Source organism: Psilocybe cubensis, chromosome 8, assembly GCF_017499595.1.
Source record: "Psilocybe cubensis strain MGC-MH-2018 chromosome 8, whole genome shotgun sequence".
NCBI classification, from domain to species: domain Eukaryota; kingdom Fungi; phylum Basidiomycota; class Agaricomycetes; order Agaricales; family Agrocybaceae; genus Psilocybe; species Psilocybe cubensis.
The window spans coordinates 628,084-641,112 of NC_063006.1; the positions used below are offsets into that span (position 1 = coordinate 628,084).

The window sequence follows — 13,029 nt, forward strand, 5'->3', positions numbered from 1 at the left end:
CTGACCCTCCCTTCGCAGGAACACGTTTGACGACGAGTAGAGGATCTGGGAGGTAGAGGTCGGAGTCGGCGACGCGCCATAAATGCCACGCTGGCATGTCGACCGGGGCATCGAGGGCAGCGCACGGTGAGCCTCTAACATTTGTTTTCGCATCACACTCCGCCAAACCGCCTTTCTCTGCAGGTTGCCACGCCATCGAGACGACGCGGGACTCGAATGCGCGTGCTCAGCGAGCTTGAGGACGGGGTAAGTAAATGCATTATTCGACGGGTATCATTGTTGACTGACCTGGACACGCAGAACCTTGCATGTGTGTTCCCAAGAGTCGGACACGTCGTCGAAACTGTAAGTCAGTCCACACTCGTCAGCAACCGCCTGTGATTGACAACCGCTGCATCAAGACCTGCGCCTGCTCAGCGAGCTTGAGGACGGAGTAAGTAAACAAGCTATTCAACATGGAACACTGCTGACTGACCTGGACACGCAGAACGACCTTGAATCCGTGTTCCCGAGCGGCGGAAACGCTGTCGAAAGTGAGTGCATGCTTTGTTCGTCAGACCGCCCGTGATTGACCACCCAATACCAAGGCCGTATCGATTGGGGGGCAGGGAACAATGAGACCTATGCAAAAGTAAGTTGTCGTGTCGTTCACCGTGAACCAGCCTGAACTAACCTGACCTAGACACACAGAGCACCCCCAATCTATTCAAAGGCCTACATCCGTTCAACCGGTGCAGCTCGACACATGCGCTCCGCTCGTTGTGAATCGCCCCTTGACAGCCCGCCTTGCTGCGGATTCCAGTACGCGATTGGGGAATGGACTGGACGCGGTGGTGATGTGGTGGATGTGTGAGTACGCTGAGATGTTAGTAGGGAATGACTTGGAATGACCACACACAAGTACAGGTTGTGGTGTTGCCGTGGTTTCGCATCGGCCGCATATACCGTGGAGATGTGGAGGGAGGTGCCTAGTCGGTGTCCTAAGGATGCCATTGCAGGTTAGTTGACCCGTTGTTCAACGCGAGTCATGTCAAACTTACCTGAGATGTACATTGCAGGTCTGCGCTACCCTAAAATCTGGCTCTCCAATATCCCAGGCGGCACTCCTGTTGAATGCGAGTCGGGAACGCCGCAGCAAGGTACGTGACTCGTGTTCTGAACAGTTGTGACTGGGGTATAACGCGTTGTTGATAGGGTGGTGCTGATGGAAAGGATAACAGCAGGCAAGGGCATTCGTATCGACGCGTATGTCCCATATACGGGCAATGTCGATTCATAGCGGGAGCCGCTGCCTGATTGCCTGCTCCCGTGCATTCGCCTTCAAACACGCTGAGACGCAGCTCCGCCCGCGTGCTGTCCCTCCATCGGCTCCCCTCCCTCCCCCGCCTGCTCTCCCTCATTCTCCCCCAACCCCCCCTCCTCCGGATCCAACCAACTCTCCTCAACCGTCACCTTGACCCTCCTCACATACTCCTTCATATTTTCCCTATACAACTGCGCCGCCTCCGCATTCGCCGGGCTATTCGGGTTCGGATCATGCAGCAAGCTCTGTATACTCGTCAATATCGCCGCGACGTCGTATGTGGGCGACCACCGGTTTTGCAGGATGTCGAGGCAGAGCTCGCTGTTCGCGTAGACGTTGGGGTGGAACATCCGCGAGAGGAATTTGACGGTGGGCGGTTTGTTGGGGTAGGACTCGTCGAATGTGAGGAGGAGCTTGAATGTGCCGTCTTCGAAGGGGGTGTCGCCTGTTGATAGGTGAGTGGCTGGGGGTGAGTGGGGAGAGGAAACGCACCTGGCCCGAAGATGACAGCGTTCCAGAGCATAATATTGTCGGGGAGCGGACTGCCCGAGATCCCGCCTGGCGGGTCGGACGAGAGGCGCTTGAAGTCCCGGATGAGCCGTTTCTTGCAGTTCGTCGACATTGTTTGCTGAGTAAGATTGGGTCAAGTAATTCGGGTGGCTTTGGTTAAAGCGAGAGAGGGAGGTGTGGTCGTGTCTGAATCGCGTGCTGTTAATGAGGGCACTGCGACTGTCGTCGTACACGTCGTCTCGTATGTGGTATGCGGTATTCTAATGATGGTATGCGATATGGATTGTAAAACCTGCAAACCCAACTTTAATTGTATCTTCCCCTACCAAACCACCCTCAAAACATACCTTTGTACGTGCGTATATGCAAGCGTAAAGTCGTCTCAGGCGGCTGGTATGAAGAAACAAGCAAGTCAGTCTAACTCAGAAGCAGTGGCAGTGGCAGGCCTCCTCATGTCACGCCCACTGACCGTGACCTGACTCCGCCGCATCTAATCTGGAAACAAACAATAGCAACAACAATCACTCTGCCGAAATGCCGCAAGTTGACTTTGTCGTTGTAAGTATTTCATTCATCCACAACGGTTGCCCTGAACGATGAGGACGCTCTTTCACTCGCAACGGCGCTTGTTCGATTCCCCGCACCCATTGCGCTGTGTCCTGATTGCCCCCGCCGCCTGCTACAATCTTCAAAGTAGTCAACGTATCACTGTGATTTGACTTTGCCCTCGCCTACGGTCTGGTAAGCATACCACACACTGCAAAGTGCAAAGTGCGGACCACCGGACCCGACGCGCTCGTGCCTGTTTGGCCTCTACCGTGTCCGCGTCCATCAGCCCACACATGCACACACGCGCTATGCAAACATCACACCGGCACCCCTGACTCAACCCAACTCCCGCGTTCCAATGCGTTGAGATTTGCACTGTGTAGCGTATCTCGAGAACCACAGGGTATAGCACAACGACTCTCGATGTCTCAGGGATGCTTACTCTGAGCGCAACAATTCTCAATGACAGAGACAAAGCAGGACATTTTTTGTATTTTAAGAACACACTTTTGTAAAATTCTAACCAAAAAAGGCAAAATCTATTTATAACTGAAAAAAAGAGCCTTGTCCACAATGTCCAACCCTCTTCTGGTAACAAACTTCAAGGGTTTCCCCTCCCCCGAAGGGCAGAGAAACAAAGTGACGGGGTGAGGTCCCCCGACACATGGTGGGTTAGTAGCAGAAACAGCGGGAAGGGGCATAAAAAGTCAGTGGGGCAAGTCCATAGCCCTACCGTAAAGCTCCGAAAACATACCTAAGCAGGTTTCTAGATAAATACAAGTCTGCGAGAGATTCAGAATACAACTTACTTGGTAAAGTTTTTGTCATTCAATGGATGCAACGGCAGCAGGCGGCATCGGTGTCAACTACAATCAAAGTCAGTCACAGTCTATTCAAAGTACAATTCTACAGACTTACCATTCCGAATCTCGCTCGACGGACGGAAATACATAGCGTCGAGGGTTTTTGCTTGTAAGAAATTTCTAGAGTCAAAGTTAGCAGTAGTTTAGGGAAAGTAAAATCAAGCCCACGTACCAACTATCGTGTCAAAGCACTCGTGCAGATGCCCCATCCTGCTCGTCGGACGTCGATATATGGTCTCAAGGTAAATCTAGAGCCAAGGTCAGTAAAAATCCAATAAATGAATGCCATACATACATACCTCAACGGGCACACAGCTAACAACGCCTGCTCGGCGGACGGCGATACGTCGTGTCAAGGCAAAATCTAGGGTCACGGGTCAGTGATAATTAATGCAAACCAAGTTGAAGTACACTTACCACTTGGTGTAGATCCTCACACTCGGTCGGCGGACGTCGATACATCATGTCAAAGCAAAATCTAGGGTCACGGTCAGCTTTAATTAATGCAAAGCATGTCGAAGTACACATACCACGGGTTTTAGATCCCCACACTCGGTCGGCGGACGTCGATACATTGTGTCAAAGCGAATCTAGGGTCAAGGTCAGTCTTTGTACATTAAATAAAACTAAAACACACATACCTATGCACCAGAGGTCCAATCCCGGTCAGCGGACGGCGATACGTCGTGTCAAAGTCTAGAGTCAGAGTCAGTCTCTGTACATTAAATAAAAGTAAACCACACATACCTGTACACCAGAGGTCCAACCCCGCTTGGCGGACGTCGATACGTCATGTCAGAGCAAATCGGGGTCACCCAGACATCCAATCCCACTCGGCGGACGTCGATACGTTGTGTCAGAGCAAATCTGAGGTCAAGGTCAGTGTGAGTACATATCATAAAAGTAATACACACATACCTGAAGACCAGAGGTCCAATCCCGCTCGCCGGACGTCGATACGTCGTGTCAGAGCAATATCTAAGGCCAGGGTTAGTCACAACTTGTTCAACGAATGCTACAGCACACTTACCACAATAGTGAGGAGGCAGGTAACAGGCGCGCTCGGCGGACGGCGATACGTCGTGTCAGGACTAAATCTTGGGATAAAATCAGTCTCCGTTTGGTAAATAAATGATACACAACTTACCAGCTCGCCGGAACGCGATACATAGCGTCGGGCTATGTTAACAGGGCATAAATCCTTGGATCAAAGTCAGTCTCACTTCTTCAACAAACATCACAGCACATACCAGGTCGGCGGAACACGATATATAGTGTCGAAGCAATTCCATGTCGAGAGGGGTAGCACACCACCATACTGACAGCATGGGTACAAAGTAGATGGATAAAAAAAACCCAATATCAGAGTTCTCTTTATACCTTTTTCACCCCAAACTTTTTCAAAGCCCGCTCTCAGTCACGTAGCAACACTTCTTTCTAGCTTCATCATTTTTACTAGCTTCGCTTCCGAATATTTCCTCATGCCATAACTTTGCATAATAGGAGACCTTTACATCCCTTTCTCCACTCCCTCAAACGTGGAATATCAAGCCACAGTGCACCACAAGGCACAAAACTCACTCGCCAAGTCGCAATTGGCTCAAATTCATGTCCCGTGCAGTAAAAAACCTCACTCCTATCAAGTGAAAATTGTTACGCCATTTTGTAATACCACGTACTAATCTTTGGTAAAGGTCCTCGTTTCAATTTCTACAGCACATCTAGCTCTGATTTCAATGCAGTAATAGCGTTATCTTCTCCCCAAAGTATTTTTTGGGATTACTTGCTGCAGACCGGTCAATTCGAAAGCTATGTCATCACATTCAGACACTCTGCACAGGATGCGCTGACGCTGATGCTGCAGACTCTGCGCAAACGATGTGCTTACGCTAACGCTACAGAGTCTGCGCACACAATGCGCTGACGCTGACTCTGTGCACAGGATGCGCTGCCGCTGACTCTGTACACACGATGCGCTGGCACTTGGTATTACAACATCGGCTCGCCGGCGTTCACAAGCCCAGGAACGAGATCACAACTTCCGACGCTCTAGCCTCGTTTAACTAATCGTTAAATCTACGACAAATCGCCCACAGGATCACGATCTACGCGTGTTCATTAGGACCCTGCCCTAATTCCCCACAGGTGCGTCATCATTCCACTCTAGGTTTAGTTTGCATCTCAGGAACACAAATTCGACTGTAAAGTCTATTTTTCACCTCCGTTCCGAGTCGACGTCATTCACGACAACAACAGTTGGTTCGACTTTGCGAGAGATGTTGGTATTTCGGATATGTTTACAACAGTACGTCCTTTGAGTCCTGGTTACTAATCTCACGGGTGACGGAATCATTCGAAAATTAGACACTTCCTTCAAACGCAGGTGCGTGCCAAAGCCGACATCCCACTCTATCGATACATCTCGTCTTACTCGTAACCCACTATTTTGAAGTGTTCCGTTCCATTTGACTTTGAGACTAGCGCGTCAGATAATCGGGAGTTGCTATATTCGAGTGCGCCCGAAAACACATCTATGCAACAACGTCAAGGCCAGTACTCTGACGTACCGCATTTGTTATCTCACCTTTTGCTTGTGTAGACGTGCTATGACCTCAACGTAGACATTCAGGAGGTGATTTACGGTGACAACTCACCTTCATTCCAACATTTCCCCAGTTCAAATTCGCATGTCAACCACGGCGCGGATACCTCCTCGTCTCCCGATTCGTCATTCTAGCGCGTTGCAACCGTCTCATATACCTCGCTTCCAAGAATAGGCTAGTCTAGACTAGTCGGTAACGACAGCCGGAAGCTCGCAAAACTGAGCAACCAATATGAATGTGCTGCAGAACACACATACGTGGCAGCCGTTCCCGCGCCGTTTATCACTTTTTCGAGGTTTCAGGGCTTTCTGGGTACTGTATAATGTAGTATATCCCACGCCAAGCGTGTTTGTAGGTCCTTTGGCAGCGTGAAGTTGAGATAATCAAAAATACATCCGGGGCATCTCAGGAGAGATTCAAACACAAAAACAAGCGTTTGCGAGGCTTTGAAATCACCGTGAAGATCGATAATGACTACCTAGATAATCTATAATGTGTATACGTCATGACGAATGCAGTAAACTAAGAGTACGGGTAACATTTCAAGCCACAGATGTTAAGCGCCCAAGCAAACAGCTTCACGCAGACTGTAAATTAGCAAAACACATCGATTCCAATGCTCTATAGACACACCTCGCATACCATACATATCTCAGAGTACACTATAAGACATACATACACTCACATATCTCGTCAACGAACCGTCAAGTCCACAACCTCACACTCACGTACCTCCTCCGGCCCCCAATCCGCATTCCAGCCCATTTCCACTGCTTCCTTTCATTTCGGGGCATCATCCCCACTAGCATAAGACTACTCGGCTGCGGCACGGAGCGTTCCGAGACCTAGAAGCAGGACAGAAATGAGTTGCAGTGTAATGCGTCTCGAGGGAGGATATGTACGTGGCATGCGATTCTGCGTCGTTTGCGCGTTTTAAGCGGGTTGGGGTGCTTTTACTGGGTGATATGGGTTAGGTGTGTATGGGGTAAAGCTTGAAAGTACATCAGGGAACCTACAATTGAGTTTATGCGTGTATGTGATGTCGTTGTTCAAATTCGCTTTAGGAAACGTACATTTGCGAATTGGGCCGTTTTGAGGTATTCAGATGCTACAGTACTGTTTAAAATAGGGGTATATATTCATATTTATGCTTACCTGAGTAAGTACAAAGTGGAAATTTCAAAGATTTGCAGCGATGAACCCTTAAGCGCCGAAAGCGTTGAATCGCAAATACAACAAATAAACGCACCAAACACACGATGGTGGACCACTAACACGCATGATACACTCACCCCTATACCATACAGCCCATTCTTCGACTCCAAAACTCCAACATCGCAAACCCAACTCACCGGACACAACACTCCTCCTCCTCGTCCGAATCTCCATTCAACCTCATTCCAACCACCTTCTTTCTCTTCACCCCTGCACGCCCACTAGCTCCAGACCCCTCGGCTATCCTAACGTAACGTACTAACGGCGATTACTGAATTTTTTCTGCCAGTAGAAGAAGAAGCATTCTGTAGAGTCCGAGAGACGTTATACGTTGTTTTAATGCAAATTCGATGGAATACGTACATTGGGGGGGTTGTAATGGTGCATAGGAGCCCCTGAGTAATCGAACTGAAAGTGAGTGAACGTTGGAACCAAGTCTGAACGTCGACGAAAGTTTGTGCAAGTCGGATTTCACATCAAGACAAGAAAACACAGAAACGCACAAAAGTACTATTACCATCTTCAACAAACGGACACCAGCATTGCTCTGCACCACTAACATTGTCTTAAAGTACATTCTTCACGAAACAAAATCCTAGATATTCCACACACAAAGACAGAGCGTTGACCCGATACACACCCAAGAACCCCCTCCTCCTCCCCAAAATCGCAAAATCACCTCATCCCAATACGTTTTCCTGGCTCTTCGGCTCCGGAACGGTATTCAAATCCAAATTGCGTAAACCAACTAAAAAGCGGCGTCTCATTTGAGAAGAATTAGAATGCCTGTGTTGCAACGCGAAATCAGAACAAACCATTGGAGAGATAACGGGTATGCGTACGTACGTTTGCTGTTCCCGAGTCAATTACTAGTTTATGCAATTCGATTAATGCATGGGTGAATGTGTGTTGACGATCTACGATACGAGTTGGAATTCACTTGATGCAAGGTAGATGATACTCGAGTCTAAAGTTCTGTGAGCCGCAAACCAAAAACGATTTGAATTTGAATCTCACATCTCGGACACCAATGTAAATTCAAAGCAACACAACAATACCTCCAACACGAAACAGATAACAAACCCATTCGATCAATAGCACATTGCGTAAACGCACTAGCAACTATACCGATGAACCGCGAACCGAGAGAAAGACACAAAAAAAAAACATTGCAAAGACGTAACGTTATGGACGTACAGGGGCAGCAGGTGTATAAAAAGGACACGGACTAACGGGCTTTTTTCCTCATCCCCTCTCCTCTCCTCTTCTCACATTCTCTTCTCCCGCTCTCCGCTCAATGCCCTTGTCAGCCCGCCCCTCTCCAACATCCTACACTCGCACTGCACTGCCAATGGACGGGAACGCACCGGTACGAGTCAACGTGCCCACGACGCCGTGAGTATTCCCCATCCCTCCCCTGAGCTGCGCCACGTCTGACCCTCCCTTCGCAGGAACACGTTTGACGACGAGTAGAGGATCTGGGAGGTAGAGGTCGGAGTCGGCGACGCGCCATAAATGCCACGCTGGCATGTCGACCGGGGCATCGAGGGCAGCGCACGGTGAGCCTCTAACATTTGTTTTCGCATCACACTCCGCCAAACCGCCTTTCTCTGCAGGTTGCCACGCCATCGAGACGACGCGGGACTCGAATGCGCGTGCTCAGCGAGCTTGAGGACGGGGTAAGTAAATGCATTATTCGACGGGTATCATTGTTGACTGACCTGGACACGCAGAACCTTGCATGTGTGTTCCCAAGAGTCGGACACGTCGTCGAAACTGTAAGTCAGTCCACACTCGTCAGCAACCGCCTGTGATTGACAACCGCTGCATCAAGACCTGCGCCTGCTCAGCGAGCTTGAGGACGGAGTAAGTAAACAAGCTATTCAACATGGAACACTGCTGACTGACCTGGACACGCAGAACGACCTTGAATCCGTGTTCCCGAGCGGCGGAAACGCTGTCGAAAGTGAGTGCATGCTTTGTTCGTCAGACCGCCCGTGATTGACCACCCAATACCAAGGCCGTATCGATTGGGGGGCAGGGAACAATGAGACCTATGCAAAAGTAAGTTGTCGTGTCGTTCACCGTGAACCAGCCTGAACTAACCTGACCTAGACACACAGAGCACCCCCAATCTATTCAAAGGCCTACATCCGTTCAACCGGTGCAGCTCGACACATGCGCTCCGCTCGTTGTGAATCGCCCCTTGACAGCCCGCCTTGCTGCGGATTCCAGTACGCGATTGGGGAATGGACTGGACGCGGTGGTGATGTGGTGGATGTGTGAGTACGCTGAGATGTTAGTAGGGAATGACTTGGAATGACCACACACAAGTACAGGTTGTGGTGTTGCCGTGGTTTCGCATCGGCCGCATATACCGTGGAGATGTGGAGGGAGGTGCCTAGTCGGTGTCCTAAGGATGCCATTGCAGGTTAGTTGACCCGTTGTTCAACGCGAGTCATGTCAAACTTACCTGAGATGTACATTGCAGGTCTGCGCTACCCTAAAATCTGGCTCTCCAATATCCCAGGCGGCACTCCTGTTGAATGCGAGTCGGGAACGCCGCAGCAAGGTACGTGACTCGTGTTCTGAACAGTTGTGACTGGGGTATAACGCGTTGTTGATAGGGTGGTGCTGATGGAAAGGATAACAGCAGGCAAGGGCATTCGTATCGACGCGTATGTCCCATATACGGGCAATGTCGATTCATAGCGGGAGCCGCTGCCTGATTGCCTGCTCCCGTGCATTCGCCTTCAAACACGCTGAGACGCAGCTCCGCCCGCGTGCTGTCCCTCCATCGGCTCCCCTCCCTCCCCCGCCTGCTCTCCCTCATTCTCCCCCAACCCCCCCTCCTCCGGATCCAACCAACTCTCCTCAACCGTCACCTTGACCCTCCTCACATACTCCTTCATATTTTCCCTATACAACTGCGCCGCCTCCGCATTCGCCGGGCTATTCGGGTTCGGATCATGCAGCAAGCTCTGTATACTCGTCAATATCGCCGCGACGTCGTATGTGGGCGACCACCGGTTTTGCAGGATGTCGAGGCAGAGCTCGCTGTTCGCGTAGACGTTGGGGTGGAACATCCGCGAGAGGAATTTGACGGTGGGCGGTTTGTTGGGGTAGGACTCGTCGAATGTGAGGAGGAGCTTGAATGTGCCGTCTTCGAAGGGGGTGTCGCCTGTTGATAGGTGAGTGGCTGGGGGTGAGTGGGGAGAGGAAACGCACCTGGCCCGAAGATGACAGCGTTCCAGAGCATAATATTGTCGGGGAGCGGACTGCCCGAGATCCCGCCTGGCGGGTCGGACGAGAGGCGCTTGAAGTCCCGGATGAGCCGTTTCTTGCAGTTCGTCGACATTGTTTGCTGAGTAAGATTGGGTCAAGTAATTCGGGTGGCTTTGGTTAAAGCGAGAGAGGGAGGTGTGGTCGTGTCTGAATCGCGTGCTGTTAATGAGGGCACTGCGACTGTCGTCGTACACGTCGTCTCGTATGTGGTATGCGGTATTCTAATGATGGTATGCGATATGGATTGTAAAACCTGCAAACCCAACTTTAATTGTATCTTCCCCTACCAAACCACCCTCAAAACATACCTTTGTACGTGCGTATATGCAAGCGTAAAGTCGTCTCAGGCGGCTGGTATGAAGAAACAAGCAAGTCAGTCTAACTCAGAAGCAGTGGCAGTGGCAGGCCTCCTCATGTCACGCCCACTGACCGTGACCTGACTCCGCCGCATCTAATCTGGAAACAAACAATAGCAACAACAATCACTCTGCCGAAATGCCGCAAGTTGACTTTGTCGTTGTAAGTATTTCATTCATCCACAACGGTTGCCCTGAACGATGAGGACGCTCTTTCACTCGCAACGGCGCTTGTTCGATTCCCCGCACCCATTGCGCTGTGTCCTGATTGCCCCCGCCGCCTGCTACAATCTTCAAAGTAGTCAACGTATCACTGTGATTTGACTTTGCCCTCGCCTACGGTCTGGTAAGCATACCACACACTGCAAAGTGCAAAGTGCGGACCACCGGACCCGACGCGCTCGTGCCTGTTTGGCCTCTACCGTGTCCGCGTCCATCAGCCCACACATGCACACACGCGCTATGCAAACATCACACCGGCACCCCTGACTCAACCCAACTCCCGCGTTCCAATGCGTTGAGATTTGCACTGTGTAGCGTATCTCGAGAACCACAGGGTATAGCACAACGACTCTCGATGTCTCAGGGATGCTTACTCTGAGCGCAACAATTCTCAATGACAGAGACAAAGCAGGACATTTTTTGTATTTTAAGAACACACTTTTGTAAAATTCTAACCAAAAAAGGCAAAATCTATTTATAACTGAAAAAAAGAGCCTTGTCCACAATGTCCAACCCTCTTCTGGTAACAAACTTCAAGGGTTTCCCCTCCCCCGAAGGGCAGAGAAACAAAGTGACGGGGTGAGGTCCCCCGACACATGGTGGGTTAGTAGCAGAAACAGCGGGAAGGGGCATAAAAAGTCAGTGGGGCAAGTCCATAGCCCTACCGTAAAGCTCCGAAAACATACCTAAGCAGGTTTCTAGATAAATACAAGTCTGCGAGAGATTCAGAATACAACTTACTTGGTAAAGTTTTTGTCATTCAATGGATGCAACGGCAGCAGGCGGCATCGGTGTCAACTACAATCAAAGTCAGTCACAGTCTATTCAAAGTACAATTCTACAGACTTACCATTCCGAATCTCGCTCGACGGACGGAAATACATAGCGTCGAGGGTTTTTGCTTGTAAGAAATTTCTAGAGTCAAAGTTAGCAGTAGTTTAGGGAAAGTAAAATCAAGCCCACGTACCAACTATCGTGTCAAAGCACTCGTGCAGATGCCCCATCCTGCTCGTCGGACGTCGATATATGGTCTCAAGGTAAATCTAGAGCCAAGGTCAGTAAAAATCCAATAAATGAATGCCATACATACATACCTCAACGGGCACACAGCTAACAACGCCTGCTCGGCGGACGGCGATACGTCGTGTCAAGGCAAAATCTAGGGTCACGGGTCAGTGATAATTAATGCAAACCAAGTTGAAGTACACTTACCACTTGGTGTAGATCCTCACACTCGGTCGGCGGACGTCGATACATCATGTCAAAGCAAAATCTAGGGTCACGGTCAGCTTTAATTAATGCAAAGCATGTCGAAGTACACATACCACGGGTTTTAGATCCCCACACTCGGTCGGCGGACGTCGATACATTGTGTCAAAGCGAATCTAGGGTCAAGGTCAGTCTTTGTACATTAAATAAAACTAAAACACACATACCTATGCACCAGAGGTCCAATCCCGGTCAGCGGACGGCGATACGTCGTGTCAAAGTCTAGAGTCAGAGTCAGTCTCTGTACATTAAATAAAAGTAAACCACACATACCTGTACACCAGAGGTCCAACCCCGCTTGGCGGACGTCGATACGTCATGTCAGAGCAAATCGGGGTCACCCAGACATCCAATCCCACTCGGCGGACGTCGATACGTTGTGTCAGAGCAAATCTGAGGTCAAGGTCAGTGTGAGTACATATCATAAAAGTAATACACACATACCTGAAGACCAGAGGTCCAATCCCGCTCGCCGGACGTCGATACGTCGTGTCAGAGCAATATCTAAGGCCAGGGTTAGTCACAACTTGTTCAACGAATGCTACAGCACACTTACCACAATAGTGAGGAGGCAGGTAACAGGCGCGCTCGGCGGACGGCGATACGTCGTGTCAGGACTAAATCTTGGGATAAAATCAGTCTCCGTTTGGTAAATAAATGATACACAACTTACCAGCTCGCCGGAACGCGATACATAGCGTCGGGCTATGTTAACAGGGCATAAATCCTTGGATCAAAGTCAGTCTCACTTCTTCAACAAACATCACAGCACATACCAGGTCGGCGGAACACGATATATAGTGTCGAAGCAATTCCATGTCGAGAGGGGTAGCACACCACCATACTGACAGCAT

The 13,029-nt window shown here is 50.0% G+C and overlaps 2 protein-coding genes across 2 annotated transcripts; both read right to left on the reverse strand.

Moving 5' to 3' along the window:
* Positions 1 to 1,320: 1,320 nt before the first annotated feature.
* On the reverse strand, positions 1,321 to 1,925 carry JR316_0008726 (Ubiquitin-conjugating enzyme E2 2; the record flags this gene model as incomplete). Its single annotated transcript, XM_047894439.1, has 2 exons — positions 1,321 to 1,748; positions 1,796 to 1,925. The coding sequence occupies 2 exons, from the start codon at positions 1,923 to 1,925 to the stop codon at positions 1,321 to 1,323; spliced, it is 558 nt and encodes a 185-aa protein (XP_047745898.1).
* A 7,871-nt stretch (positions 1,926 to 9,796) lies between these two features.
* Positions 9,797 to 10,401, reverse strand: JR316_0008727 (Ubiquitin-conjugating enzyme E2 2; the record flags this gene model as incomplete). Its single annotated transcript, XM_047894440.1, has 2 exons — positions 9,797 to 10,224; positions 10,272 to 10,401. 2 exons carry the CDS (start codon positions 10,399 to 10,401, stop codon positions 9,797 to 9,799), a joined length of 558 nt encoding a protein of 185 aa, XP_047745899.1.
* Positions 10,402 to 13,029: the final 2,628 nt, after the last annotated feature.